Consider the following 27,100-nt stretch of genomic DNA (forward strand, 5'->3'; position numbering starts at 1 on the left):
GACCCAGGCGTCCTGCTCCGGGGGGGGCAGGGGCGGGACTCAGGGATGTTCCAGGAGGTGCCATGGAGCGTGTCCTGTAGCAGGCGAAGGGGGGACGGGACCCACGCTGCCCCCAGCGACGAAGCCCCCCTGGTTGCCCCCGGCGACGCCTCCTCTCTTCTGCCTTGTTCTTCTGCTTTAAAAGTCGGGGGGGCGGAGTCCGGGGCCCCCGGGCTAGAGGACGGAGGGCAGGGGCGGGCGGGGGCGCCGGGGGGCGCCGGGCGAGCCCAGGGGGCTGGGGGCGGGCGAGAGCCGCAGCCCCACGATGCTGTTCAGACTCCGGGACTTCTCATAACCTTCGGGGGGCACCGGTGGGGAGAGAGAGACGGGGGGTGAGTGGGGGGGAGGCACCTGCCCCCCTACCCATGGCAACCCCCAGCCTGTTATCCCCCGACCCACGGCACCCTGACCCACGGCACCCCCAGCCTGTTATCCCCCGACCCACGGCAACCCCCAGCCTGTTATCCCCCAACCCACGGCACCCCTGACCCACGGCACCCCTGACCCAGGGCAACCCCCAGCCTGTTATTCCCCGATCCATGGCAACCCCAACCCATGACAACTCTGACCCCCAGCAACCCCCAGCCTGTTATTCCCCTGACCCATGGCACCCCCGACACACAGCACCCCCCAGCTTGTTATCCCCCGACCCACAGCAACCCACAGCCTGGTTATCCCCCAACCCATGGCACTATACCCCATCAAGGCCCCCATGACTCACAGTACCCTGTGCCCTGAGCACCCCCCAACTCATAGCATCCTGTAATCCACAGCACCCCACACCCCAGGCAGCCTGTGGCCCACAGGACCCCTCTGACCCTCCAACACCTAGGCCACCCCCCAAAAAAACCACAGCAACCCACATGCCTATGCACCCCCAGCCCCTCCCCACTCATCGCCAGCAACTCAGCCCCAGCCCCCCAATGCAGCTCCTGTCACCCCCACCCCCAAACATCCTCCAAATAGCAAGTATCCTCCCCCAGGTCCCAGAAAACTCTGCCCCCCCCCACACTCTGCTCCTACCAGTGCCGGCTGCCAGCGAGGCGGGGGGGGCGCCCGGGCCCCCAGCTCTCATCCCCTTTCTCCCCTCCCCCTGCCCCAAAGGGTGTTTGGGGTGTCCCCCCCAAACCTTTCAGCCCAGCGAGCCACTGGAGAACCCAGGAGTCCTGGCTCCCAGCCCCCCGCCCCCGCTCTAACCACCAGACCCCACTCCCCTTCCAGAGCTGGGGAGAGAACCCAGGAGAACCCCCTGCTCTACCCACTAGATCCCACCCCCAACCCCAGAGTCAGTCGCATCTCAGCCCACATAGAGGGGTCCCAGTATAACCGCAGTCCCTTCAGCCCGCCCCAGAGCCAGCCGCATCTCAGCACTGGGGGAGGGGTCCCCATATACTCAGCCAAGTGAAAGGTCCCCTTATAACCATCCCCCACATCCCTCCCAGAGCCAGCTGCATCTCAGTGCTGGGGTAGGGGTCTCCATATAACCCACCCTTGTGCCCCACCCCAGAGCCAGCTGCATCTCACTGCTGGGGGGGTCCCCATATAACCCGCCCCTGCACCCCACCCCAGAGCCAGCCGCATCTCAGGGCTGGGGCAGGGGTCCCCATATAACCAGCCTCCGTGCCCCACCCCAGAGCCAGCTGCGAGGGGTCCCCATATACCCAGGCTCTGTCCCCCACCCAGAGCCAGGTTCTTGCCCCGAGCAAACAGCGGAAAGGAGCCCGTAAGGAGCAGTGGGGGGGGGGCCGGTTAGTGCGGGCGCCCTAGGCTGGTGGGGTGTGTCAGGGGATATGGGTGGTGGGGAGACACTGATCTGCTCAGAGTGGTGGCGGAGGCTGCTGGGAGGGAGGTGAGGTTTTGTGGGGGGTGTCTGTGCCCCACGGGGTGCCGGGGCAGGGTACGTACCTGGCTGACGCAGCCGGGGCATTACAGGGGCACTGGGCGAACCCTACAAGATGTATGAAATGGGGTGTTAATTGGGGTCAAATATTGGAGCAGCCCAGGGTGAATACGAGGGGAGTCCTGAGCACCCCCCACTTGCATCCCCTCCACCCTCCCCCAATACCCTGACCCTGAAACCCACCCCTCGCCCCCTGTACTCCTCCTTCTGTCTCCCCCACTACTCCCTGCACCTCCCAGCCCATGCCACCCCCATTCCCAGCACCCCATCTCTTCCCCTCCCGCCCATGAGATGCCAACCCCAGCTCCGATACCCCCAGGAGGAATATGGAGACCTGCCACCCCCATGTGACCTGCCCTTAGTCATGGCCTCTGGCCTTGTCTCCCTTTGGGGTGGGGATAATATTTTGTTTGACTACTGCGTGTGCCTCAGTTTCCCCACATACTGTGTGGTCATGGTAGAGTGGGGGGGGGCGAAGAGGCTGTTTGCTCACTGCACAGACCCAGGTGTGACCCACACTGGCTGGCTGGGGCCAGGCCCCCACATGCCCAGGGAGGGGCCCAGAAGACAATGGCCCCCCCACTGCCCAGCCTGTTGGCACCCAGCAGCTAACGGCCACGGGTGCCCCCTGGGCAGGGAGCTGGGCGGCTGCGACCAGCTGGAGGACAAGGGTCCGGGGGGATTCGCTCTGTGTGGGGCTGGTGGGGGGAGCTGGGGCACCGGCACTAAGGGGTCGGGGGCTCTGGGCTCGGGCCCGACCCAGCTGGCCTCGGCTGTAATTTCTGCTCTCAGCACTAACCCAGGACTCTCCGCTCTGCGCCCAGACCCCCAACAACCCCCCCACACTCCGCTCCCAGCCGAGTCACTCCCGAATCCAGAGCTGGGGGGCCTGTCTGCCCCCGGGGCCCATCCCGGGGCACTCGCTGCAGGGGACTCCCGGCCTGACCCCGGGGCAGGGGGCTGCAGGCTCTGAGGGGGGGGCAGTGGGCAGGAAGCTGAGGGGCTCACCCCACTGAGAGCGACCCCCAGGGGGCTGCAGGGGTCCCCCAGGGTCCAGGCCAGAGCTCTCTCCTATCACAATGAGGGGTTCCAGGCATTGTCCCGGGGGTCCCCAGCACCCCCCAACCCAGGGCAGGGACCCCTCATATTCACCCACTGCCGGCTGGCCCCATATTTGCCTCAGAGATGGAGATGTGGCCGAGGAAAAGCAGCAGGTAAAAAGCAATGGACTGGGGGGCGGGGCGGGGGGGCACTCGGGATGTTGCGGGGAGGCCCTGGCAAGGGGGGCGGGGGGCGTGTGAGAGTCGGGCGGGCGGGGGTGGGGCCTAGGGAACCAGGGGCGGGGCTTGCGGAATAGCCAGCGAAGGGGGTGGAGCCTAGCCGCCGGGGGCGGGGCCTATGGAACGTAAGGGGCGGGGCCTGGGAGCTGAGGGGCGGGGCATAGGAAATATCCCAGCTAAGGGGCGGGGCCTGGGATTTGAGGGGCGTGGCCTGGGGAATGTCCCGGCTAAGGGGCGTGGCCTGAGATTTGAGGGGCGGGGCCTGGGAAACCCCAGGCTGGGGAATCACCAACCCCCAATCCCCAACCGCCAGCCCAGACCTTAGTTAAAGGGCCAGAGTCCCTCACCACTCCCCCTTTCCCCACACTGGAAATCCTGACCCCCAAGTGCAGCTGAGTGGCTGAGTTTTGGTAGGACCCACAGGAATGGGTCTGAGGGGATGGCTGGGGGTTTGGGGCGGGGGGAATCAGCCAATCAGGAGGACGTGGGGAGGGGGGTATCAGGCAGGGGAGGGGACTGGGGCTGCATGGGGGAGGGGGGATCCTAAGAGACCCCACTCCCTTCCCTGAGCCAGGATGGGACCCAGGAGTCCTGGCGGCCAGCTAGGCCTGGCTGTGTCTTTAGCCTCAGATGAAGATGGGGAGGGGGCTTGTTCCTGGCTGGGCTCAGACAGGGTGGGGGGTGGCGGGGCTAGGGGGGTGCATGGGGCGGGGAAGGAGCAGCCTGGGCAGCTCAGATGAGAAAGGAGGGAGGGGGCCCAGCGAGGTGCTGGGGGGATCCATGTAGGTGTGTGTCCGGCGGGCGGACGCGGGGGTGCAGGGCTGCAGTGGGGGGATGGGAGGGGGTGCAGCACAGGATGCAGCAGGGGGCGTGGCCTGGGGGGGCAGGGCAGTGGGGGGCAGGGGGTTACTCACCCTTTCCCAGCATGCCCTGCATTCTAGTGCTGGCTCCAGGAGGCGGCAGTGGCATTGAGGTCATGCAGGCACCAGGGGGCAGCGTCCGTGGGCGGCAAGCGCAGTGCGGCTATGGGGGGGCCCGGGCGGAGGGGGGGCACGGCGGAGATGTGGAGGGGGGAGACAAACAAACAGAGACGCCACGTGAGGAGGAGGCACTGACGGGGGAGGGGAAGGGACCCACCATCCAATGTGCCCCCCTCAACGCGTCTCCTGGGTGTGTCATCCTGGCCGGGCCCCCCTGGTTCCCCTCGCTGCAACCCCACTGCACCCTCCTCCACTGCACCTTCCCCCGAACCATCCTCACTGCTTCCCCCTGCAACCCCGCTGCACCTCCCCCACTGCACCCTCCCCATTGCACCCCCATGAACCATCCTCACTGCTCCTCCACTGCAGCCCCACTGTACCTCTCCCTGCTGCATCGCCCCCACTGCACCCTCCCCGCTGCACCTTCCCCGCTGCACCCCACTGCACCCTCCCACGAACCATCCTCACTGCTCCCCCACTGCACCTTCCAACCACTGCACCCCCGCTGCAACCCCCACTTCATCTCCCTCGCACCTTCCCCCATTGCACCCCCGCTGCACCTTCCCCTTACTGCACCCTTCCCCCAAACCATCCTCATTGCAACCCCACTGTACCTCCCCCCACTGCATCCCCCACGAACCATCCTCACTGCTCCCCCACTGCACCTCCCCCTGCTGCACCCTCCCCGCTGCACCTTCTCTGTATGCACCCTCCCCCACTGCATCTTCCCCTGAGCCATCCTCACTGCTCCCCCACTGCACCTTCCAACCACTGCACCCCCTGCTGCAATCCCCACTTCATCACCCATGCACCTATCCCCGAACCATCCTCACTGCATCTTTCCCCCACTGCACCCCTTGCTACAGCTCCACTGTACCTTCCTCGCAATGCAACCCCACTGCATCTTTCCCAAACCATCCCTCTGCACCTTCCCCCAAATCATCTTCACTGCACCATCCCCCCACAGCACAATCACTCACTGCACTTGCCTCTGATGGCACCATCTCCTACTGCACCCCATCCTCACTGCACCCCCACTGCATCCCCTCCTTCACCCTCACTGCACTTTCCCCTCACCTTCCTCACTGCATCTTCCCTCCATTGCACCTCCCCACGGCACGATTGCTCACTGCACCCCCCACTGCACCCCCACACCATCCTCACTGCACCTTCCCTCCACTACACCATCTCCTACTGCACCCCCCAAAGCTCTCCCCATTGCACCATCCCCCACTGCACCGTTCCTCCACCACATCCCACACGGCACCCCACACAGCACCATCGCCTACTGCACCTTCCCCACACTGCACCCCCGCCACCGCACAATTCTCCCACTGCACCACCACCTGCTTCCCTGCTGCCCCTTCCTCCCACTGTACCTCCTACTACGCCCCCATCACACACACTCCCCCCAGTGCCTGCCCCATCCCATGACTCACCTGCTCCTCAGTGCCTAGCAGGGGGAGGCTGGGGGAGGGGTTTGATAGATTTATTGACCAGCTGGGCTCCCACCCCCCCCCCTATTTGCCCTGGACCCCCTCTTAAAGGTGGGCTTGGAAGGGGCCTGACCCAGGAGTGGGGTTCAAATGTTCCTCCATCCCAAGCCCTTGTCTGGAGGGAGGGGCCTGGGCTCCCGCCTTCTTCAGCCGCCCTCCTCCTGGTCAGGGCTGTCACCCCCTATCTGGGCCCACCCCATGGTCTGCCCCCTCCCACAGGCTCCAGCAACTGCTCCTAAGGGGGCTGTGAGGGTGTGACAAAGTGGGAGGTTTTCTAGGTTTTTCCATGTTTTCCAGTGGGTTGCATGCAGAGGGGGTGGGACTCAGTGTCCCCAGGTGTTACGGTTTAACGAGGGGAGGGGAGAGGGAGTTTGTGGGTACAGAGGGCCGGAGAGGGAACTCGGGACCCCGGCCGATGGCCTGGAGGATGAAGACTCAGCGACTCATGCCCTGGTGACCCAGAGACCCAGCTCAGGAGTTGCAGCCGGTTCTGGCCGGGGGAAGGACAATGGGCTGCGGGAACAGGACCCCAGCGACCTGACCAGCTGGGTCCAGCCAGAGGGGCCAGAGGACGGGAGGGGAGAGGAGACCCAGGCCATCCTGTTTACGACCCTGTTTCCCTGGAGAGAAGCCAATGGACAGAGGGGGCTTGGGGCCGGGGGTATCAGATGCCCAGCCGGGAAGCAGGGGGCTCGGGGCTGGAGAGGGGGAGCAGGCAGAGCCCCCCTGGCTGCAGGGAGACTGGGATGTGCTGGGCTGAGGGGGGCCAGGCCTGAGGCCGGAGAGTTTCCTGTGCTGGGTACAACCCTCAATAAACCCTCCTGTGTTACGCTGGCTGAGCATCGCTCCGGGCTAGAGAACAGGGGGAATCGGCCCTTTGGGGGCTGGAGGCCCCAGGGGTCCGGAGCGAGGGGACCCCCTGAGGGGCCCACGGCAGAGACAGACGTGCTGAGGCTCAGAGAGGTGCAGCTCCGGGAGGTGGAGGGGCCTGACCCTGAGAGAGAGTGGCCCCCCGAGAAGGGCTGTCACACTGAAGGGGGTTCCCCCCACGGACCACACGGGGCCATGAGTGGGCACAATCTGTGAGTCCGTGACAGATGGGGGGGGGCATTAGACCCTAGTATGAATCCTGGGGGATCAGTTCTTGTTGACTGCTCTGAGGAAGGGGGGGTGTCTTCAAGTCAGGGGGAGGGGGCTGATGAGAGGATGGAGGCATGTCTGTGCTATGGGGAGGAAGTGGGTCAGGATGCGGGGTCTGTCCTTGCCATGGGCTGGGGGGCTGGAATGGGTCTCAGTGTGGGGGAGGAGGAGGTGGGGGGCAGAGTGAGGGGGATGGGGGGTCCCATTGGATGGAGGAGAGCAGTGCCCGTGCTGGCAGGGAGGGTTGGTGGGGTGTAGGAGGGGGGTTGTCATGGGGCAGTTGACATTAGTGGGTGTGAGCGTCTGTACCCCAAAGCAACCCCCTTGCCCCCTCATATTCCCCATTCTGGTACAGAGCATCCCTTGTGAGGTGTCATTTTAAAAGTGGGGAACGGGGGGGGGGGGCAGGCTAATTCCTGCTGGCGCCAGCTACCAGGGCCAGATGCTTGATTCAGATCCACCCGGGTTTACACAGCTCGGCCTGGGGGTTGGGTTTCTTGTGTCGGGATCTGGACACTCCCTGACCATCGCTCTGTCGGCAGGTCATCAATCTGGTTCCTATGGGCTTGGGGGGGTCAAGGCGCTGGGGGAATCTGGTGCCTCGTCCTCTCTACGGACAGGGGAATAAACTGACCCCGGCCGGGCGCTGACCGGGGCGGCTGGTATCTCTCTGGGGTGCGGGGCTGGGGAGAAGCCGTCGTGGAAGTGCAGCTGTAGGGGGTTGCGAGGTCTGCAGCTTGACACAGGGGCTTGGGGGCCAGCCGGGGGGGCTGCAGAGGGGGCCACGCTGCACCGGGGGCCGGCCAGGGGAGGGGCGCTGCAGAGGGGGCCAGGCTGCACTGGGGGCTGGGCGGGGGGGCTTCAGAGGGGGCCATGCTGCACCGGGGGCCGGCCAGGGGAGGGGCGCTGCAGAGGGGGCCAGGCTGCACTGGGGGCTGGGCGGGGGGGCTGCAGAGGGGGCCACGCTGCACCGGGGGCTGGGCGGGGGGGCTGCAGAGGGGGCCAGGCTGCACCGGGGGCCGGCCAGGGGAGGGGAGCTGCAGAGCGGGCCAGGCTGAACTGGCAGCCAGGCGGGGGGGCTGCACTGGGGGCCGGCGGGGAGGGCTGCAGAGGTGGCCGGCCGAGGGGGCTACAGAGGGGGCCAGGCTGCACTGGGGGCTGGGCGGGGAGGCTGCAGAGGGGGCCGGCCGAGGGGGCTGCAGAGGGGGCCAGGCTGCACTGGGGGCCGGCCAGGGGAGGGGAGCTGCAGAGGGGGCCAGGCTGAACTGGTGGCCAGGCGGGGGGGCTGCACTGGGGGCCGGCGGGGAGGGCTCAGAGGGGGCCGGCCGGGGGGGCTGCACCGGGGGCCGGCAGGGGGTCACCTTTGCGGATGTTGCCGTCGGGCGCCGGCCCGAACTCGCCGGCCGTCAGCAGGAAGCAGGCGCGGTCCCGGCTGTAGCGTTCGTGGGCCGCGGGGGTGACGGGCGACTTCTCCTCGGGGGACAGGGCCTGGTCGATGGTGGGACAGTCCTCGTTGGCCAGCGCCGCCTTTGCCGCGTCGCCGTTCTGCTTGGAGTCTGCCAGCGACACAGCCCGGGTCAGGGGAGCCGAGACCCCTCCCCGGGGGAGAACCCAGGAGTCCGGGCTCCCAGCCCCCCCCCCCCGCCCCACCTATTGCTGGGTATTATCTGGGTGAATCCACAGCAGTGAGCAGCCAAAGGGCGGGAGGGGGGAAGGGCCGGCCACACTTGCCCAGAGCCCCCCCCCAGTGATGCCCTTCTGCTGCGGGGAGCCCCCTGAGCACCCCAAAGAAGACTCCATCCCCCCTGGACGTTTTCATGTACCTGATCTGCCTGCATCCAAGATTCTCCTCTCCTCCCAGAGAATGAACCCAGGTATCCTGGCCCCCCCCCACTTCACCCCCATTCCTCTCCCAGAGCCTGGAAATGAACCCAGGCATCCTGGCCCCCCCGCACTTCACCCCCATTCCTCTCCCAGAGCCTGGGAATGAACCCAGGCGTCCTGCCCCCACCTTCACCCCCATTCCTCTCCCAGAGCCTGGGAATGAACCCAGGCGTCCTGCCCCCCCTTCACCTGCATTCCTCTCCCAGAGCCTGGGAATGAACCCAGGCGTCCTGCCCCCCCTCTTCACCCCCATTCCTCTCCCAGAGCCTGGGAATGAACCCAGGCGTCCTGCCCCCCCTTCACCCCCATTCCTCTCCCAGAGCCTGGGAATGAACCCGGCGTCCTGCCGCCCCCTTCACCCCCATTCCTCTCCCAGAGCCTGGGAATGAACCCGGCGTCCTGCCCCCCCCTTCACCCCCATTCCTCTCCCAGAGCCTGGGAATGAACCCAGGCGTCCTGCCCCCCCTTCACCTCCATTCCTCTCCCAGAGCCTGGGAATGAACCCGGCGTCCTGCCCCCCCCTTCACCCCCATTCCTCTCCCAGAGCCTGGGAATGAACCCAGGCGTCCTGGCTCCCAGCCCTGCCCCCAGGGCCCGTGCAGCACCATCTGCTCCTGTCCCCACTCCCCCTCAAATCCTCAGCGGGCCATATGCTCTTGCCCCAGAGCATTGTGGGAACGGGCTGCTGTGGATGTGAGAGCTGAGCCCCAGCCCCCCCCAGCACTGACAACCCCCCACCCCCGCCGCCCGGAACAACCCCCGGGCTCCCACTGGGACACAGTCATTGCCCTGTGCGGCCACATCACACAGACTGACCCTCGGCACCTTCACAACAGCCAACACACTACGCACTCCCCGTGCACACCCATCGTGGCGCACCCCCGGCACAGCGCATGCCCCTGTGCACACCCATCGTGGCGTACCCCTGACACATCGCACACCCCTGTGCACCCCGGCACAGCGCACACCCTTAGGCACACCCATCATGGTGCACCCCTGGCACAGCGCACGCCCCCGTACACACCCATTGTGGTGCACCCCCGGCACAGCGCACACCCCTGTGCACACCCATCGTGGTGCAGCCCTGACACAGCGCACACCCCTGTGCACCCCCGGCACAGCGCATGCCCTTAGGCACACCCATCATGGCGCACCCCGGCATAGCGCACACCCCTGTGCCCCCCCGGTACAGCGCACCCCACCTGCGCACCCCTGGCACAGCGCACACCCCTGCGCACATCCGGCACAGTGCACACCCCTGTGCACACCTGGCACAGTGCACACCCCTGCACACACCCGGCAGAGCGCACACCCCTGTGAAGCCCCGTCGCAGCGCACACCTCCACGCACACCCATCACAGCACACACCCCTGTGCACACCCATCACAGTGCACACTCCTGTGCACACCCATCACCGTGCACACCCAGCACAGCTCATCCCCCGTGCACACCCGTCACAGCGCACCCTCCCTGTGCACCCCCGGCACAGCGCACACCCTGTGCACCCCCGGCACAGTGCACCCCCCCTGCTCACCCTCGGCACAGCGCACTCTCCTGTGCACACCCATCACCATGCACACCCAGCACAGGTCACCCCCTCGCGCACAGCCGGCACTATGCACATCCCTGTGCACACCCATCGCTGCACACAGCTGGCACAGCACACAGCCGGCACAGCGCACACCCGGCACAGCACACACCCCTGCGCACACCCGGCACGGTGCACTCTCCTGTGCACACCCATCACCATGCACACCCAGCACAGGTCACCCCCTCGCGCACAGCCGGCACTATGCACATCCCTGTGCACACCCATCGCTGCACACAGCTGGCACAGCACACACCCGGCACAGCACACACCCCTGCGCACACCCGGCACGGTGCACTCTCCTGTGCACACCCATCGCTGCACACACTTATCATAGTGCACACCCCTGTGCACCCCCGGCACAGCCACACCTGGCATAGCACACACCCTTGTGCACACCCAGCACAGCGCACACCCCGTGCACACCCATCACTGCGCACACCCAACACAGTGCACACACGGTGCAGCACACCCCCATTCCCGTGCATACCCAGCACAGTGCACACCTGGCATAGCACACACCCCTGTGCACACCCAGCACAGCGCACACCCCGTGCACACCCATCGCCATGCACACCCAGCACAGTGTACAGTCCTGTGCACACCCGGCACAGCGCATCCCCCCATGCACACCCGACACAGCACACATGCTGTGGGACAGGGCGTGGGGCTGGCATCGCCATGGGGCAGGGCGCAGGGCAGGGCATGGGGCTGGGATCCCCTTGGGGCAGGGCACGGGGCTGGCATCACCGTGGGGCAGGGCGCAGGGCAGGGTGTGGGGCTGGCATTGCTGTGGGGCAGGGCGTGGGGTGTGGGGGTGGGATTGCCGTGGGGCAGGGCATGGGGCTGGCATCGCCATAGGGCAGGGCGTGGGGCACAGGGTTAGGATTGCCGCAGGGCAGGGCGTGGGGCCTGGATCCCCACGGGGTGGGGCATGGGGCTGGCATCCCCACAGGGCAGGGCGCGGGGCAGGGCCTGGGGCAGGGCATGGGGCTGGGATCCCGGTGGGGGAAGGTGTGGGTCTGACATCGCTGTGGGGCAGGGTGTGGGGCTGGGCACGGGGCTGGCATCGCCATGGGGCAGGGCTTGGGGCTGGCACCCCACGTGGCAGGGCTTGGGGCTGGCATCCCCGCAGGGCAGGGCACTGGGCTGGCATCGCCATGGGGAAGGGCTTGGGGCTGGCATACCTGTAGGGCAGGGCACGGGACCTTGATCCCCATGGGGTGGGGCATGGGGCTGGCACCCCACGGGGCAGGGCTTGGGGCTGGGATCCCCGCGGGGCAGGGTGTGGGTCTGACATCGCCATGGGGCAGGGCGTGGGGCAGGGCTTGGGGCTAGCATCCCTGTGGGTCAGGGTGCTGGACCTGGATCCAAATGGGGTGGGGCATGGAGCTGGCACCCCATGGGGCAAGGTGTGGGTCTGACATTGCCGTGGAGCAGGGCGCGGGACCTGGATCCCCATGGGGCAGGGCTTGGGCCTGGCACCCCACGGGTCAGGGCTTGGGGCTGGCAACCCGCAGGGTAGGGTGCGAGACCTGGATCCCCGCAAGGCAGGGCTTGGGGCTGGCACCCCGCAGGGTAGGGTGCGGGACCTGGATCCCCGCAGGGCAGGGCTTGGAGCTGACATCCCCGCGGGGCAGGGCGTGGGACCTGGATCCCCACAGGGTAGGGCACAGGACCTGGATCCCCGTAGGGCAGGGCTTGGGGCTGACATCCTCGCGGGGCAGGGCGCAGTCCCCTACCTGCCCGGTTGATCTCGATGATCTCCTCCTGGGCCAGGGGGCAGGCGTCGGCGGCGGGGGGGCCGGGCCGGGGGCCGGGGGTTCCCTCTGGCTTGCAATAGTTGGGCGAGCCGGGCTGGGGCGCCCGGGGGATGTGTTTGTTCTTCTTCTTGGGCAGTTTCTGCTTGGCCATGGCCAGGGAGTAGTACATGCCGAAGTTGTTGACGATGACGGGCACGGGCATGGCGATGGTCAGCACCCCGGCCAGGGCGCACAGCGCCCCCACCAGCATGCCCGACCAGGTCTTGGGGTACATGTCCCCGTAGCCCAGCGTGGTCATGGTCACCACGGCCCACCAGAAGCCAATGGGGATGTTCTTGAAGTAGGTGTGGTTGCTCCCCATGATGTCGTTCGGGTCGGCCCCGATGCGCTCCGCGTAGTAGATCATGGTGGCGAAGATCAGGACGCCCAAGGCCAGGAAGATGATGAGGAGCAAGAACTCATTGGTACTGGCCCGGAGCGTGTGGCCCAGCACCCGCAGCCCCACGAAGTGCCGGGTCAGCTTGAAGATCCGCAGGATCCGCACGAAACGCACCACGCGGAGGAAGCCCAGCACGTCCTTGGCCGCCTTGGAGGAGAGGCCCCGCAAGCCCACCTCCAGGTAGAAGGGCAGGATGGCCACGAAATCGATGATGTTGAGGCTGCTCTTGACGAACTCCAGCTTGTCCGGGCAGAAGCAGACGCGCATGAGGAACTCGAAGGTGAACCAGATCACGCAGGCCCCCTCCACGTAGGTGAGGAACGGCTCCGTCTCCACCTCCACCGCCACCTGGGTGGCCGTCCCGTTGGCCACCGCCACCGGCTCCGTCTTGTTGATGATGCGGTTGAAGGCCTCGTGCGTCTCCAGGCAGAAGGTGGTGATGGAGAGCAGGATGAAGAAGAGGGAGGCGAAGGCCACGTACTGGAGAGGGGGTGGGGGCGGGGCGAGGGGTGGACGGAGATGGGTGGGGATGGGGGGCAAACATGGAGGATTGTTAGTCATCCCGTTCTAGAAATCTCAACAGCAACAACAACAAAACCCCCCCAAAAACCTCCTGGAGAGGGGAACCCCCCGGCAAGATGGGGATCCCCCCATGCCCCAGCCCTGAGCCAGCCAGCTCCCCACCCTGGGGCCAGATGGGAGCCAGTGCCCCCCAGAGGGGAGAGGCCCATACTCCATTCCCTGCCCCCCTGAGCCAGCCACTTCCCGCCCTGGGGGTGGATTGGAGCCAGCGCCCCCCAGAGAGAAAGAACCCAGGAATCCTGGATTCCTCCCCCCTCCTTCCAATGGCTCCATTTATACCCGGGTCACCCTGGGCAGAGGGATCCAGGGAATGGGAGCATTCGCACGTGGGGGGGGGGGGATGAAGGGGTTTGTGGGGAAACATGGAGCCCCCCAGAATTCCAGTGGGAGGGGGCAACCCTCAGCGCCCCCCCCCCAGTGAATGAGCACCAATATCTCTGCTGAAGACAGGGGAGACACCAAACAGCTGGGAGAGAACCCAGGCGTCCTGGCTCCCCGCGCTGTTAATTGGGGAGATGATCAGAACACGAGGCGGGAAGTGGGGAGGGGGAGTCACCGGCTCTGCGGCTGCCCCCCCCCGGAAGTAACAGGAGGGTGCTAGGATCAAGTAGAACCGGGCCGCGCGGGGGGGACATACGGGTCCGGGGGGCGGGGGGGGGACATACGGGTCCGGGGGTCGCGGGGGGGGAACGGGCCAGGGGAGACACACGGACGGGCTTCGGGACCGGGAAGATTGAGGGGGGCAGCCGTGGGGAGCTGCGGGGCGGGGGGCGGACATACGGGTAGGTGCGGGGGGGGCGCGGGGCCGGGGGGTCTGCGAGGAGATCCGCGGGGGGGCTGCGGAGCCGGGGGGACACGGGGGGAACCGCGGGGGGCTGCGGAGGGATCCCTGGGGGCGTGAGGACCCAGGGGGAGCCGAGGGGGGGCTGCGGAGCCGAGGGGAGACGGGGGGGCTGCGGGCGGATCCGGGGCCGGGGGACACACGGGGCGGGGCGGGCCCAGGGGGACACGGGGGGAGCTGCGGGGGGATCCACGGGGGGGTGGGGACCCGGGGGGGCTGCGGTGAGCGGATTGTGCCGAGTTTGCGGGATTCGCTGCTGCAGCGCTGCGGGGCCAGTCCAGCGCCCCCTAGTGGGCGACCTGCGCCTCTCCCGCCCCCGCCATAGATCCGGGCGGCCCTGCTGCGGGGCCGGGGGGGGACGTGTATAAATAAACCCAATAGCCCCAGAGCCCCGGCCCCCAGCACGGACGGGGGGGTATCACGCTGCCCCACCCGGGAGTTTATCTGGGGGGATCCTAAAGAGCCCCCCACTGCACCCCGTCCCATCCCCCCTGCTCCCCATCCCCCTACTGCACCCCGTCCCATCCCCCCTGCTTCCCATCCCCCCACTGCACCCCATCCCATCCCCCCTGCTCCCCAGCCCCCCACTGCGCCCCGTCCCATCCCCCACTGCGCCCCGTCCCATCCCCCCTGCTCCCCATCCCCCCACTGCACCCCGTCCCATCCCCCCTGCTTCCCATCCCCCACTGCACCCCGTCCCATCCCCCCTGCTCCCCATCCCCCCACTGCGCCCCTTCCCATCCCCCACTGCGCCCCGTCCCATCCCCCCTGCTCCCCATCCCCCCACTGCACCCCGTCCCATCCCCCCTGCTTCCCATCCCCCACTGCGCCCCGTCCCATCCCCCCTGCTCCCCATCCCCCCACTGCACCCCGTCCCATCCCCCCTACTTCCCATCCCCCACTGCACCCCGTCTCATCCCCCCTGCTCCCCAGCCCCCCTGCTCCCCAGCCCCCCACTGCGCCCCGTCCAATCCCCCCTGCTTCCCATCCCCCACTGCGCCCCGTCCCATCCCCCCTGCTTCCCATCCCCCCTGCTCCCCATCTCCCCCTGCCCCCTCACAGTCTCCCCTGCTCCACAGCCCCCCTATCCACCCACTGCACCCTGTCCAACCTCCCCACTCCCCAGTGTCCCTGACCTCTCCACTGCGCCCCATCCCAGCCTCCTTGCTCCCCAGCCCCCCAATCCCCCCACTGCCCCATCTCATTCCCCCCCACTCCCCAGTGTCACTGCGCCTCGTCCCAGCCTCCAGTCCTCCCACTGGACCCTGTCCCGACTCCCCCCTGCACCCCCCCCCAACTGCAGTCTTCTTCTATGGCAAGGCAGGCTGTGGCCTGTGTGTGTGTGTGTGTGTGTGTGTGTGTGTGTGTGCGCGCACGCGCGCACCCACAACTGTGTGTTCCCGTGTTTGTGTGTGTCTTTTGCTGTGTGTCTGTGTTCACTGTTGTGTGTGTGTGCATGTGTGTCTGTGTCCATTCGTGTGTGCATGTGTCCATGTCTGTGTGTGTGTGTCCATGTCTATCCATGTGTGTCTGTATGTGTGTCTGGGTGCATGTGTGTCTAGGTGCGTGTGTGTCTAGGTGCGTGTGTCTGTGTGTGTCTGTGTGTCCATGTCTAGCCGTGTGTGTCCGTGTGTATTTGTGTCCATGTCTAGCCATGTGTGTCCGTGTGCCTGTCCATGTCTATCCGTGTGTGTCTCTGTGTGTGTCCATGTCTATCCATGTGTGTCCGTGTCTGTGTGCATATGTGTCCGTGTCTATCCATGTCCGTATGTGTCCATCTCAGTCCATGTGGGTCCATGTCCGTGTGCACAGACACACCTGTGCAGGCTGTTACATTCCCTACACTCCTGCTCTGAGCCCAGCCCCTCGCTGGGGTGGAGGGTTTGTTTCCAAGCTCTGGAGGCTCGTGTGCCCGCTTGGCCCCGCAGCCGTCCAGGGCAGACGGGTCAGGAACGTGGCCCTAGACGCTGGCACCTTTCCTCCTGGGGTCCCCCTGGACCTGCCAGCTCCACCCACCCCACGGATACCCCCAGGGCGCTGGGCTGTCAGCCCTGACCACCGGCTGCATGGGCACGGCCTCAGAGAGGAGGCTGGTGCCGTCGGTGAGGGCGGCTGTTGCGGCCGAGGTCTCTGCTGGCAGATGTACCCGTCCATTGCCACGCTGCCAGGCAGGAGCTGGGCAGGGGATGGTTCTGCACCTATGGCCTCAGCCCGAGCGCAGCGTGTTTCACAGGGGGCGGGTTTAACTCCTCAGCTGACAAGTTATCCATCCGTCTGTCTACCTGCCCATCCACCTGTTCATCCATCCACCTACCCCTCTACTCATCCATCTACCTGCCTGTCCACCCGTCCATTCATCCATCCGTCCATCTACCTGCCCGTCCACCCTGTCCACCCGCCCCCTACCTATCCATCTACCTGCCCATTCATCCATCCACCCATCCCTCTACCCATTCACCCGTCTACCTGCCCGTTCACCGTCCGTCCATCCACCCGTCCATCTACCTGCCCATCCACCTGTCCATCCATATCCACCCGTCCGTCTACCAGCCTGTCCATCCATCCACCTGCCCCTCTACCTGTCCATCCATCCGTCAACCTGCCCATCCACCCGCCCTTCTACCCGTCTGTCTAGCTGCCCGTCCGCCCGTCCATCCATCCACCTGCCCTTCTACCCATCCAGCCGTCCGTCTACCTGCCCAGAAAACTATCCATCCATCCATTCACCCCACTACCCATCCACCTATCAATTAATCCATCCATCCATCCACCCAACCCACTACCATCCGTCCATCCATCCATCCATCCATCCCACTACCTATCCATCCATCCACCCGCCCCTCTACCCACCCATCCATCCTTCCTTCCATCCATCCATCCATCCACCCACCCACCTCATTCCCCACCCATCCACCCTTCTACCCATCCATCCATCCACCCACCCCTCTACCCATCCCTCTGTCCACCCACCCAGTCCACCCTGCCCTTCTAGCTGTCCATCCATCCACTTGCCCCCTACTCATCCATCCATTTACCCATCCATCCATCCAATCCGTCCACCCTCCCTGCTACCCATCCATCCGTCCACCCACCCCTCTATCCGTCCACCCGCCTCCCTACCCACCCCTCCATCCACCCTCCCCACTACCCCTCCATCTGTCCTCCCATCCCACTACCCACCTCTTTGTCCACCTGCCCCTCTACCTGTCCCTCTGTCCACCTGCTCCTCTACCCATGCACCCATCCGTCTACCTGCCCATCCACCTGTCCATCTGTCGACCCGCCCTGCTACCCATCCCTCCATTCACCTACCCCTCTACCCATCCATCTGTTCACTTGTCTGTCTATCCATCCATCTGTCCATCCGCCCTCTCTCCACCCACCCCTCTGCCCATCCATTTGTCCACTTGCCCAGCTACCTGTTCGTCCACCCTGCTATCCGTCCATCTGCCCCTCTACCTGTCCACCTGTCCACCCACCCTCTATCCCTCCAGCCGCACCTCTGTCCTTCTCCCCATTCCTCCGTCCATCTGCCCCGCAATCTGTCCATCTGTCCCTCCCTCCCTCCGTCCATCTGCCACTCACTCCCTCCTTGTCCTTGGACCAAGTCACTAGAGGACAGGAGCCCGGTGGGAAGTCTCGCATTTCATTCCCTCCCCCCTTGGAGATAACTTTTCTCACCACCCCCCCACTACCAGCAGCAGCTGATGGGGCAAGGAGCGGGGGTCACCCTGTGCATCTGGCAGAACCGGCTGCACTAGAGCACCGCTGGGTGGGGGTGGGGGGCTGAGGTGCATCCTGGAGGTGGGGGGGCATGGCAAGCTGGGCTGGATGCAGACTGCAGTGCGGTCCCCCCACCTCCGACCCGCTGCCTCTGCAGAACCAGCCCAGCGCAGAGCCAGCGCCAGCCACTGTCCTCAAAGTGATCCTGAACTGGGGGGGGGGAACAGGGCTGGGCTAGGGGTGCAGAGGGTGGGACAGGGCTGTGCTGGGGGTGGGAACAGGGCTGTGCTGGGGGTGCAGGGGGGCTGGGACAGAGCTGTGTTGGGGGTACAGGGGGCTGGGACAGGGCTGCCGGGGGTGGGGGCTGGGACAGGGCTGTGTTGGGAGTGCAGGGGGGCTGGGACAGGGATGCGGGGGGTGCAGGGGGGCTAGGACAGGGCTGCCAGGGGGGCTGGGACAGGGCTGTGTCGGGGGTATGGGGGGCTGGGACAGGGCTGTGCTGGGAGTGCGGGGTGGGAGGCTGGGACAGGGCTGCAGGGGGGAGTATGAGGGGGCTGGGACAGGGCTGTGGGGGGTACAGGGGGGCTAGGACAGGGTTGCAGGGGGAGTATGGGGGGCTGGGACAGGGCTGTGGTGGGGTGCAGGGGGGCTGGGACAGGGCTGCAGGGGGTACAGGGGGGCTAGGACAGGGCTGCGGGGGGAGTATGGGGGGCTGGGACAGGGCTGTGGTGGCGTGCAGGGGGGCTGCTGGGGGGGCTGGAACCCGGTTGCAGGGGAACCTGGGGCAGCTGCCTGGGGGCATGGCAGGCTGCAGGGGGCTGGGGCGGCGGGGGAGGGGTAAGCAGGGGGAGGATGGGCCGTAAGGTGATTGTCTCTCCCCCAAGGGGTCAGGCTGGGCATGTCGCCCCCTGCTGGGGGTCAAGTCCCCCCCAAAAATCCCAGCCCCTCACCCCCATGCCCCTGCCATTGCACACTCAGTCCTTTCCACACTTGCTCTCGCACACTCACTTTATTTCCTCTTTGCACACACACCCTCTGCCCCGTTCTTTGCCACCACAGCTGGCTTCTCTTACACACACAGCTCTCTCCCTTCTCACACACACCGGGCCCCTCACACACTCACACACCACATCTGCACATTCACATCCCTTGCACACTCCTCTGTGCACACTTGAAAGAACCCTCGCATGCAGCGCATTACACATGCACGCTGACCTTGACACGCACGCTTAGATGCTCACAGTGACATTTGCACCATTCCCTCACACTCACACTAGCTTTGGTACACACACAGCTGCATGCTCACATTGACCTTTGCACGATTCCCTTGCACACTCACATTGACTTTGGTGCGCACACACTTGCACGGTCACACTGACCCTTGCATTATCCCCCCACACACACATCGCCCTGGTGCACATCCTTGCACACTAAGACTGACCATTGCACTATTCCCTCATACACTCTCATTGACCCTGGCATATCTACCCTTGCACACTTATGCTGACACTTGAAATATCCTTTTGCCACTCGAAATGACCCTTCCACTATCCCCTTACACACTCACACTGATGATGCCACACACACCCTTGCACACTCAAACGGTCACTTGTACTATTCCCTCACACTCACATTGATCATGGCACACATACTCGTGCACACTCACAGTGACCCTTGCACTAATCCCCATGCACTCACATTGGATGTGGCACACATACCCTCAAACGCTCACACTGAAATGTGCACTACCCTTTTGCACACTCAGAATGACCCTTCCACTATCCCCATCACACACTCACACTGACCATGCCACACAAACACTTGCACACTCAACTAGTCACTTGCACTATTCCCTTGCACACACATTGGTCATGGCACACATACCCTTGCACATTCACACTGACCCTTGCACTATTCGTGTGCACAGCTACAGTGACCATTGCACTATCCCCTCACGCACTTACATTGAGGCTGGCATGCACACACAAGCCCTGGCACTCTTCTGGTGCCCCTTGCCCAATCCTCATGCACCCTCCCTCTGACCCCGACTCTATCCCCATGCCCTCTCAAGCTGGCCTTCACCCCCCCATCCAAGCAGGACACCGTCCCCTTGCACGGGCCCACCGTGACCTCAGCTCACGTGCCCCAGCCCCACTCGCACACGTGCTCCCCTCACTCGCTTACCCTGGCTATCTTGGAGGAGTACGGGTCCTCAAAGAGCGCCCAGAGCTTGGGCTGCCAGCGGCGCCACCAGCCGGCCTGGCGTCCGTCCTCCTGCAAGCAGAGCCGCTTGAGGTCCCCGGCGGCGTCCTCCTCGTCCTGGGCCTCGGGGGCCTCGAAGCTGTCGAGCGCCTCCTCGGCGTCCCGGTGCTGCCGGTAGTTCATCCAGCAGCAGGCCTCCACGTCGGTCTCGTCGATGCCCCAGAAGGCCAGCTCCTCCTCGAAGAGCGGGCCGCAGACGTCGGCCGGACAGTGCAGCTTGCCGGTACGGTAGTAGTTGAGGACGTAGGCGAAGACCTGCGGGTGGCGGTCGAAGAAGAACTCGTCGGCAGCCGGGTCGTAGTCGAAGTTGCTGCAGGCGTCGGGCTCGGTGAGCCAGGCCAGGCGAGTGCCGGGCAGGGTCTGCAGGGTGCTGCGGTAGGTCTCGTGCCGCACCCCCCCCACGTTAATCACGATCTTCTCGCTTTCCTCGTGCCGGCCCATGTCCCCCCTGGCGCATGACTTGGCTGGCGCCTGGCTGCCCGGCTTGCGCCCGCGGAAGGACGAGACGCACACTGAGCTGAGCATTGGGGGGGGCGGGCACGGCGCGCCCCCCGGCACGCTGCGGGGGGAGGGGAGGGGGCAGTCAAATCAGGGCGCTCTGCGGGGGAGGCGTCATTGCAGGCCCACCTCCGCTGGCCCCGGCGGGAGGGGGCGCAGGACTGAGGTGGGGGGGTCGGGATCCCAGACGTGGGGGGGCGCTGGAGTTTGAAGAGAGGCAGAGAAGCTGGCAGGCAGCAGGCGCTGAGGGAGAGACGAGAAACAAGGTTAGTGTGGGCTCCATCCCTCCGCTGAGCCTCCGTCCCTCCATCCCTCTGCCAAGACTTTCCCATTCCCTCCTTCCCTCCATCCCTCCGCTGAGCCTCTGTCCCTCCATCCCTCCGCCAAGACTTTCCCATTCCCTCCTTCCCTCCATCCCTCCGCTGAGCCTCCGTCCCTCCATCCCTCCGCTAAGACTTTCCCATTCCCTCCTTCCCTCCATCCCTCCGCTGAGCCTCTGTCTCTCCATCCCTCTGCCAAGACTTTCCCATTCCCTCCTTCCCTCCATCCCTCCGCTGAGCCTCTGTCCCTCCATCCCTCTGCCAAGACTTTCCCATTCCCTCTTTCCCTCCATCCCTCCGCTAAGAATTTCCCATTCCCTCCTTCCCTCCATCCCTCCGCTGAGCCTCCGTCCCTCCATCCCTCCGCCAAGACTTTCCCATTCCCTCCTTCCCTCCATCCCTCCGCTGAGCCTCCGTCCCTCCATCCCTCCGCCAAGACTTTCCCATTCCCTCCTTCCTTCCATCCCTCTGCCGAGCCTCTGTCCTTCCGTCCCTCCACCAAGACTTTCCCATTCCCTCCTTTCCTCCATCTCTCCATACCTCTGCTGAGCCTTTCCCATTCCCTCCATCCCTCTGTCCCCTCTATTCCTCCATCTGTCTGCTGAGCCTTTCCCATTCCCTCTATCCCCTCTATTCCTCCATCTGTCTGCTGAGCGTTTCCCATTCCCTCCATCCGTCCTCCGAGCCTGTCCCGTTCCCTCCGTCCCTGCACTTTCTCTCTTTCTTTTCCTTTCCAGAGTGTGTTTGGGTCTCAGATCAGGGACCCTCCCCCCAAACAGGCCCCCCAGCTCTCCCTGCTCCTGCCCCTCTGTCTCTGTATCTGCCCCTGTTCCCCTGCTCCCCCCTGTCACAGCCCGTCCTGTCCCCCTCGACCCCTGGGGTCCCGGCTGGGGTCTGCAGGTGCTGCAGGGACCTGGCTGGGGGCACTTTGGGGCTGGGGACTGGGGTGGGCGGACGCTGCCGTCCCGTCATGGGGCTGTGCACTCAGCGGGGGGAGGGGGGATTCGGAGCCTGCAGTCACCCCCCCCCACTCTAGCTGAAAAAGCTCAGCTTTCACCTGGGGGGGCTACTTCCCTTGCCCTCCCCCCAAATTTTTGCTGCAAACTCGCTGCAGCCCCCCCCCCGCGTCCTTCAGGGACTCTTGTGTAACTGAGGCTAGCAGCTCCCCCCCCCCCGCGAGCGACTGGGAACGAGGCATAAATACCTCACGGGGCTCACCGCCCCCCCCAGCAAGGCTGCTAAGCCCCCCCCCATGCAACTCCCCCCCCACCCTGAATCCCCCCCCTCGCCTCAGGTGAGTGCATCAAGGGCAGGCGGGGGGGGGGCTGGGAGCCGGGACAGCTGCCTCAGCAGATCTGGTGTAGGGGGAGTGAAGCCCCCCCCGCACTCAGAACCTGCCGCAGCTGGGCTGTGGGGGGCTATGGGACAGCTGAGAGCGGGGGGGAGTCCTGAGGTGGGGGGTCTCTGGGGCTGGGGAGCATCCTGGGGGGCACTGTGGGACTGGTACAGGGGGTGCATGCTAAGGGGGGGCTGGGTGTGCGAAGTATCAGGGGGTGGGGGGTAGCCCGAAGGGGGTCTCTGGGGCTGGGTGTGAGCTTTCCAGTGGGAGGCTGGGGTTGGGGGGCATTCCAGGGGGCTGGAGGTGGGGGCGATCTCAGGCTGAGTGAGAGGGTTCGGAGGAGCTGGTGTGTGAGGATTCTGGGGGGTCTTGGGCTGGATGTGGGGGTTCTGGGGGGTGGGGATGGGAGTGGGGGTCAGGGGGTCTGGATGTAGGGGGATTTGGGGGTGCTGTGGGAAGTTCCGGGGGGGGGTTGGATGTGGGGTGTTGGGGGTGGGGCTGAGGTGGGGGTTCGGGGGTGCTGGATGTGGAGGGGTTCTGGGGGGGCTGGAGGTGGGATCCCGAAGGCTGCCGGAGCACAGAGGTCCCCCCGTTCTGCCCCGTCCCTCTGTTAATTGTCCCAGTGTGTGGATTTGCCCCCTGGCCCCTGAGCTGAGTGGTGGGTGCGGGGGGGGGGGGAGCAGGACCCACAGGCAGCCCACCCCGGGGGTCCGGACAGGCTCTGCTCAGGAGCCTCCCAGGGGAGGCCTCCAGGAACTCGCTGTGTGTGTGTGTGTGTGTACACTGCATGTGTGTGTGCTGCGAGTGTGTGTGTGTGTTGCTGTGTGCATGTGGGAGAGCTGGTGTGTGTGTGCATGTGCTGGTGTGTGCATGCTGTGTGTGTGTCCGTTGATATATGTGCTCTGTGTGTGTGTATGTGCTGGTGTGTGTTCACTGTGTGTGTGCACGCTGTGTGTGTGTCCGTTGATGTATGTGCTCTGTGTGTGTGTATGTGCTGGTGTGTGTTCACTGTGTGTGTGTCCATTGGTGCATGTGCTGTATGTACAGTCCGTTTGCATGTGCATTCTGTGTGCATGTGTATGTGCTGGTGTGTGTGTGTGGTTGTGTGTGCTTTGTGTGTGTTCACTGGGTGTGCACATTCCCTCTCTGGGTTTCTTTCTCTCTCCTGGGGTCCCACTTCTGTGTCTAAAATCATCAGCATCCCAGAGCCCCCCGATACACACTGCCCAATACACACACACACATACACTCTGACACACACACACACCCCGACACATACACACTGACACCAACACCCCAACACACACAGACACACCACAATGCACACACACACACCCTGACACCTCCTAAAACACACACACACCTTGACACACATGCCCCGACACACACACACACACACACACACACACAGACACACACACCCAACACACATACATACTCTGAAACACATGCCCCCACACACACTGACAGACACACTCCAACATCCCATCACATACACACACACCCCAACACACACACCCTGACACACACACACATTAACATCCCCAATGCATACACACACACACACTGACACATATACACACACACTGACACATGCACTCCCCAACACACACACACACACACACTCACAGAGAAACCCCCAACACACACACCGTGACACACATGCCCTGACACACACACACATACACCAACATCCCCAACACATACACACACAGTGACACACACACACACACACACCAACATCCCCAACACATGCACACACTGACACCCACACACCCCAACACACACACACACTGACACACATACAATCTGTCCAAGGCTGAGATTCCCCCCGCCCCCCGAATCCAGAGATACTCAGTCAATTCCTGGGGGTGTGGGGGGTGCAGCCTCCAGGCCAGGCTCCCCCCCCCCCGCGCCTGCTGAGCCAGGAGCTCTTGACATCACCCCTCCTGCCACGCAGACACCTGTCATCGATCCCCCACCCCTCAGGTACCCCCCTCCCCCTCCATCCCCCCTCCTCTCTGCAGCCTCCAGCCCCCCGCAACCGCCCTCCCCCCAGCTGATACTCACTTGTCAGTCAACGCCCCCCCGGGATTTTGGGGGGGCGGCTCCACCACGTCCCTGGGTGTATGGGGGGGGGGCCGGGCCGGGCCGCGGCGGGGGCGGAAGGGGGCGAAGGCGGCCGGATCCTGCTGGCGGGGCCCGATCCTGGCGCTGGCTCCCTCCCCCCCCCCGCGGCGAAGCTGAGGATGCGGATCCGGCTGCTGCTGCTGGGACTGCGGACCCGGCTATGACATCACCGCCCGTAAGGTGGAGCCTGGCTATTCCGGGGGGGCAGGGGGGGCTGGCCCGGCAAGAGGGGGGCTGGAGCCTGCAACGGGCTGGGCTCGGATCTGTCCCCTCCGGCACGAGAGGTCAGTGGGGCGCAGTGGAGGGGGCGCAGGTGGCGGCTGCTGGGGGGGGAGCACGGTCAGTAACTGCATCCCCCCCTTACGCTATGGGGGCTGCGGGGGGGGGGGCGCTGGGCCAGTTAATGTGGGGCCCTTGCTTTGAATGAGGAGCCACCTTAAAGACCCTGCAAAGAAATTGGAGGGGGGGGGGGCCGCTGGGAGGCAAGTCGCTGGAAGGGATGAGGGGGGCTCTGGGGGAAGAGTTGGGGGGAGTTGCAGGGGGAAGGGGAGGAAGAGGGGTGTCTCTGGTGGGAAGGGGGGCTCTGGGAGGGAAGAGGCAGGCGAGTTGCAGGGGGGATGGGGAAGAAGGGGGTCTCTGGGGGAAAGAGGGGGAGTCTCTTGGGGAAGGGGGGTCTGGGAGGGAAGAGGTGGGGGGAGTTGCTGGGGGGACGGGGAGTTGCTGGGGGGAGAGAGAAGAAGGTGAGAGTCTCTGAGGGGAAGAGGGGGGCTCTGGGAGGGAAGAGGTGGGGAGAGTTGCTGGGAGGGAGGGGAAGAAGGGAGAAGTATCAGGGAGAAGAGGGGGTCTCTGGGAGGGAAAAGGCAGGGGAGTTGCTGGGGGGAGGGGGAAGAAGGAGGAGTCTCTGGGGGGAAGGGGGAGTCTCTTGGGGAAGGGGGGCTCTGAGAGGGAAGAAGTGGGGAGTTGCTGGGGGGAAGGAGGGAGTTGCTGGAGGGAAAGGGGGGCACTGGGAGGAGACTGATGGGGGATAATGGGGACCACACAGACTGGCAGGGGGACAGGATCGGGGTTGGGGGGCAGCAAGTGGCTGCATTAACCCTGCGGGGTCAGAAGGGAGCTGGGGGGAGGAGACAGGTGAACCCGAACTAACCCCTTCCGCTGGCCAGCTACGCAGACCAACCCAAACCCACCCGTTTCACACATGAACCAGCATGGTGCACACGCTGGTGACACGCACACACGGGTAGTACACGTGTGCAAAGCCACGTCTCTCACACACACGTGTGCAAACATGGGTAGCACACAGGTAACACACATCCACACACAGCCTCTCGCAGCTGCTCGGGTCCTACCCTCAAACTGCCCCTAACCGGGCTGGTAACTGGGGGGCCCGGGGTTGGGGCCCCTGGATGTCACTAGTTACCCCCCTCTCCCCAGCTGGGCAGAGCCCTGGGGGGTGACAGGGACTCCTGGGCTGATAATTCATACAGGCTGAGCCCCCCGCCCCTTTGTGGATCTTTTGGGACTAATTCGGGGGCTCCTGAAGATTGTTTGGGGGAAAATGTGCCCTATGCCCCCCCATAGCGCCAAGTCTCCCTGGCGTGAGGGACTCTACACAGGGATACAGACTGTGGTGGATGGGCTCTGTACAGGATTGAGACTGGGGGAGGGGGAAGGCACTACACAGGGATAGAGACCGGGGGAGGGGCTCTACGTGGGGATAGAGGCTGGGGGGAGGGGCTCTACGTGGGGATAGAGGCTGGGGGGAGGGGCTCTACGTGGGGATAGAGGCTGGGAGGATGGGGAACTCTACATGGGAATAGACACTGGATGAGGGGCTCTACCTGGGGATACAGACTGAGGGAGGGGGGGGCTCTACACGGGGCTAGTGACTGGGGAAGGGGCTCTACACGGGGATAGAGACCGGGGGAGGGGCTCTACGTGGGGATAGAGGCTGGGGGGAGGGGCTCTACGTGGGGATAGAGGCTGGGGGGAGGGGCTCTACGTGGGGATAGAGGCTGGGGGGAGGGGCTCTACGTGGGGATAGAGGCTGGGGGAGGGGGACTCTACATGGGAATAGACACTGGATGAGGGGCTCTACCTGGGGATACAGACTGGGGGAGGGGGGAGGGGCTCTACATGGGGATAGTGACTGGGGGAGGGGGGAGGGGCTCTACATGGGGATAGTGACTGGGGGAGAGGCTCAAAACAGGGATAGAGACCAGGGGAGGGGCTCTACACGGGGATAGAGACCAGGGGAGGGGCTCTACACGGGGCTAGTGACTGGGGGAAGGGTTCTACATGGGGATAGTGACTGGGGGAGGGGGGAGGGACTCTACATGGGGATAGTGACTGGGGGAGGGGGGAGGGGCTCTACATGGGGATAGTGACTGGGGGAGAGGCTCAACACAGGGATAGAGACCAGGGGAGGGGCTCTACACGGGGATAGAGACCAGGGGAGGGGCTCTACACGGGGCTAGTGACTGGGGGAGGGGCTCTACATGGGGATAGTGACTGGGGGAGAGGCTCAACACAGGGATAGAGACCAGGGGAGGGGCTCTACACGGGGATAGAGACCGGGGGAGGGGGGAGGGGCTCTACAACCCAAGCTCACAGTTTCTCAGCCCCGAAGACCCCACGTGCCCAGGTTCTGGGACCTGCAGAGCCTGGTCTGGGGCTGCCCTGAATTCTCTGCCCCTTTGACCTGGAGCCAGCTCAGCTCCCCTTCCCTGCACCTCGCTCCTTCCCAGGCTGGCTCCAGCAGGCAGCACCCCTCCCTTCACCTGCCCTGGGGGGAGCAGCCAAATGGGGGGGTCCTGGTGTCTCTCACTCTGGGGCAGGTTTTCTGCAGGAAAAGGGGGATGGGGGTTCACAGAGCCCCTGGCATGGGGGGGATGAG

At 65.1% G+C, this 27,100-nt stretch overlaps 1 protein-coding gene across 3 annotated transcripts; it reads right to left on the reverse strand.

Annotated features, from left to right (window-relative positions):
* Nucleotides 1-213: 213 nt before the first annotated feature.
* Nucleotides 214-20,477, reverse strand: KCNC3 (potassium voltage-gated channel subfamily C member 3). Of its 3 annotated transcripts, XR_003998116.1 has the most exons (6): nucleotides 19,840-20,477; nucleotides 12,050-12,989; nucleotides 8,197-8,391; nucleotides 4,134-4,242; nucleotides 1,945-1,987; nucleotides 303-335 (listed from the first exon to the last, which is right to left on the reverse strand). XR_003998116.1 is itself a non-coding variant. In XM_030545189.1 (5 exons), the coding sequence occupies exons 1-4, from the start codon at nucleotides 20,440-20,442 to the stop codon at nucleotides 4,157-4,159; spliced, it is 1,824 nt and encodes a 607-aa protein (XP_030401049.1). In that variant the 5' UTR covers nucleotides 20,443-20,477; the 3' UTR covers nucleotides 1,732-1,987; nucleotides 4,134-4,156. The 3 variants fall into 3 exon arrangements, 2 of the variants coding, with proteins under 2 accessions (XP_030401050.1, XP_030401049.1); XM_030545189.1 differs by lacking the exon at nucleotides 303-335 and having other exon boundaries at nucleotides 1,732-1,987; XM_030545190.1 differs by lacking the exons at nucleotides 1,945-1,987; nucleotides 4,134-4,242 and having other exon boundaries at nucleotides 214-335.
* Between the last annotated feature and the right edge of the window lie 6,623 nt (nucleotides 20,478-27,100).

The sequence above is a fragment of the Gopherus evgoodei genome, unplaced genomic scaffold (assembly GCF_007399415.2).
Source record: "Gopherus evgoodei ecotype Sinaloan lineage unplaced genomic scaffold, rGopEvg1_v1.p scaffold_35_arrow_ctg1, whole genome shotgun sequence".
Classification (NCBI taxonomy): Eukaryota; Metazoa; Chordata; order Testudines; family Testudinidae; genus Gopherus; species Gopherus evgoodei.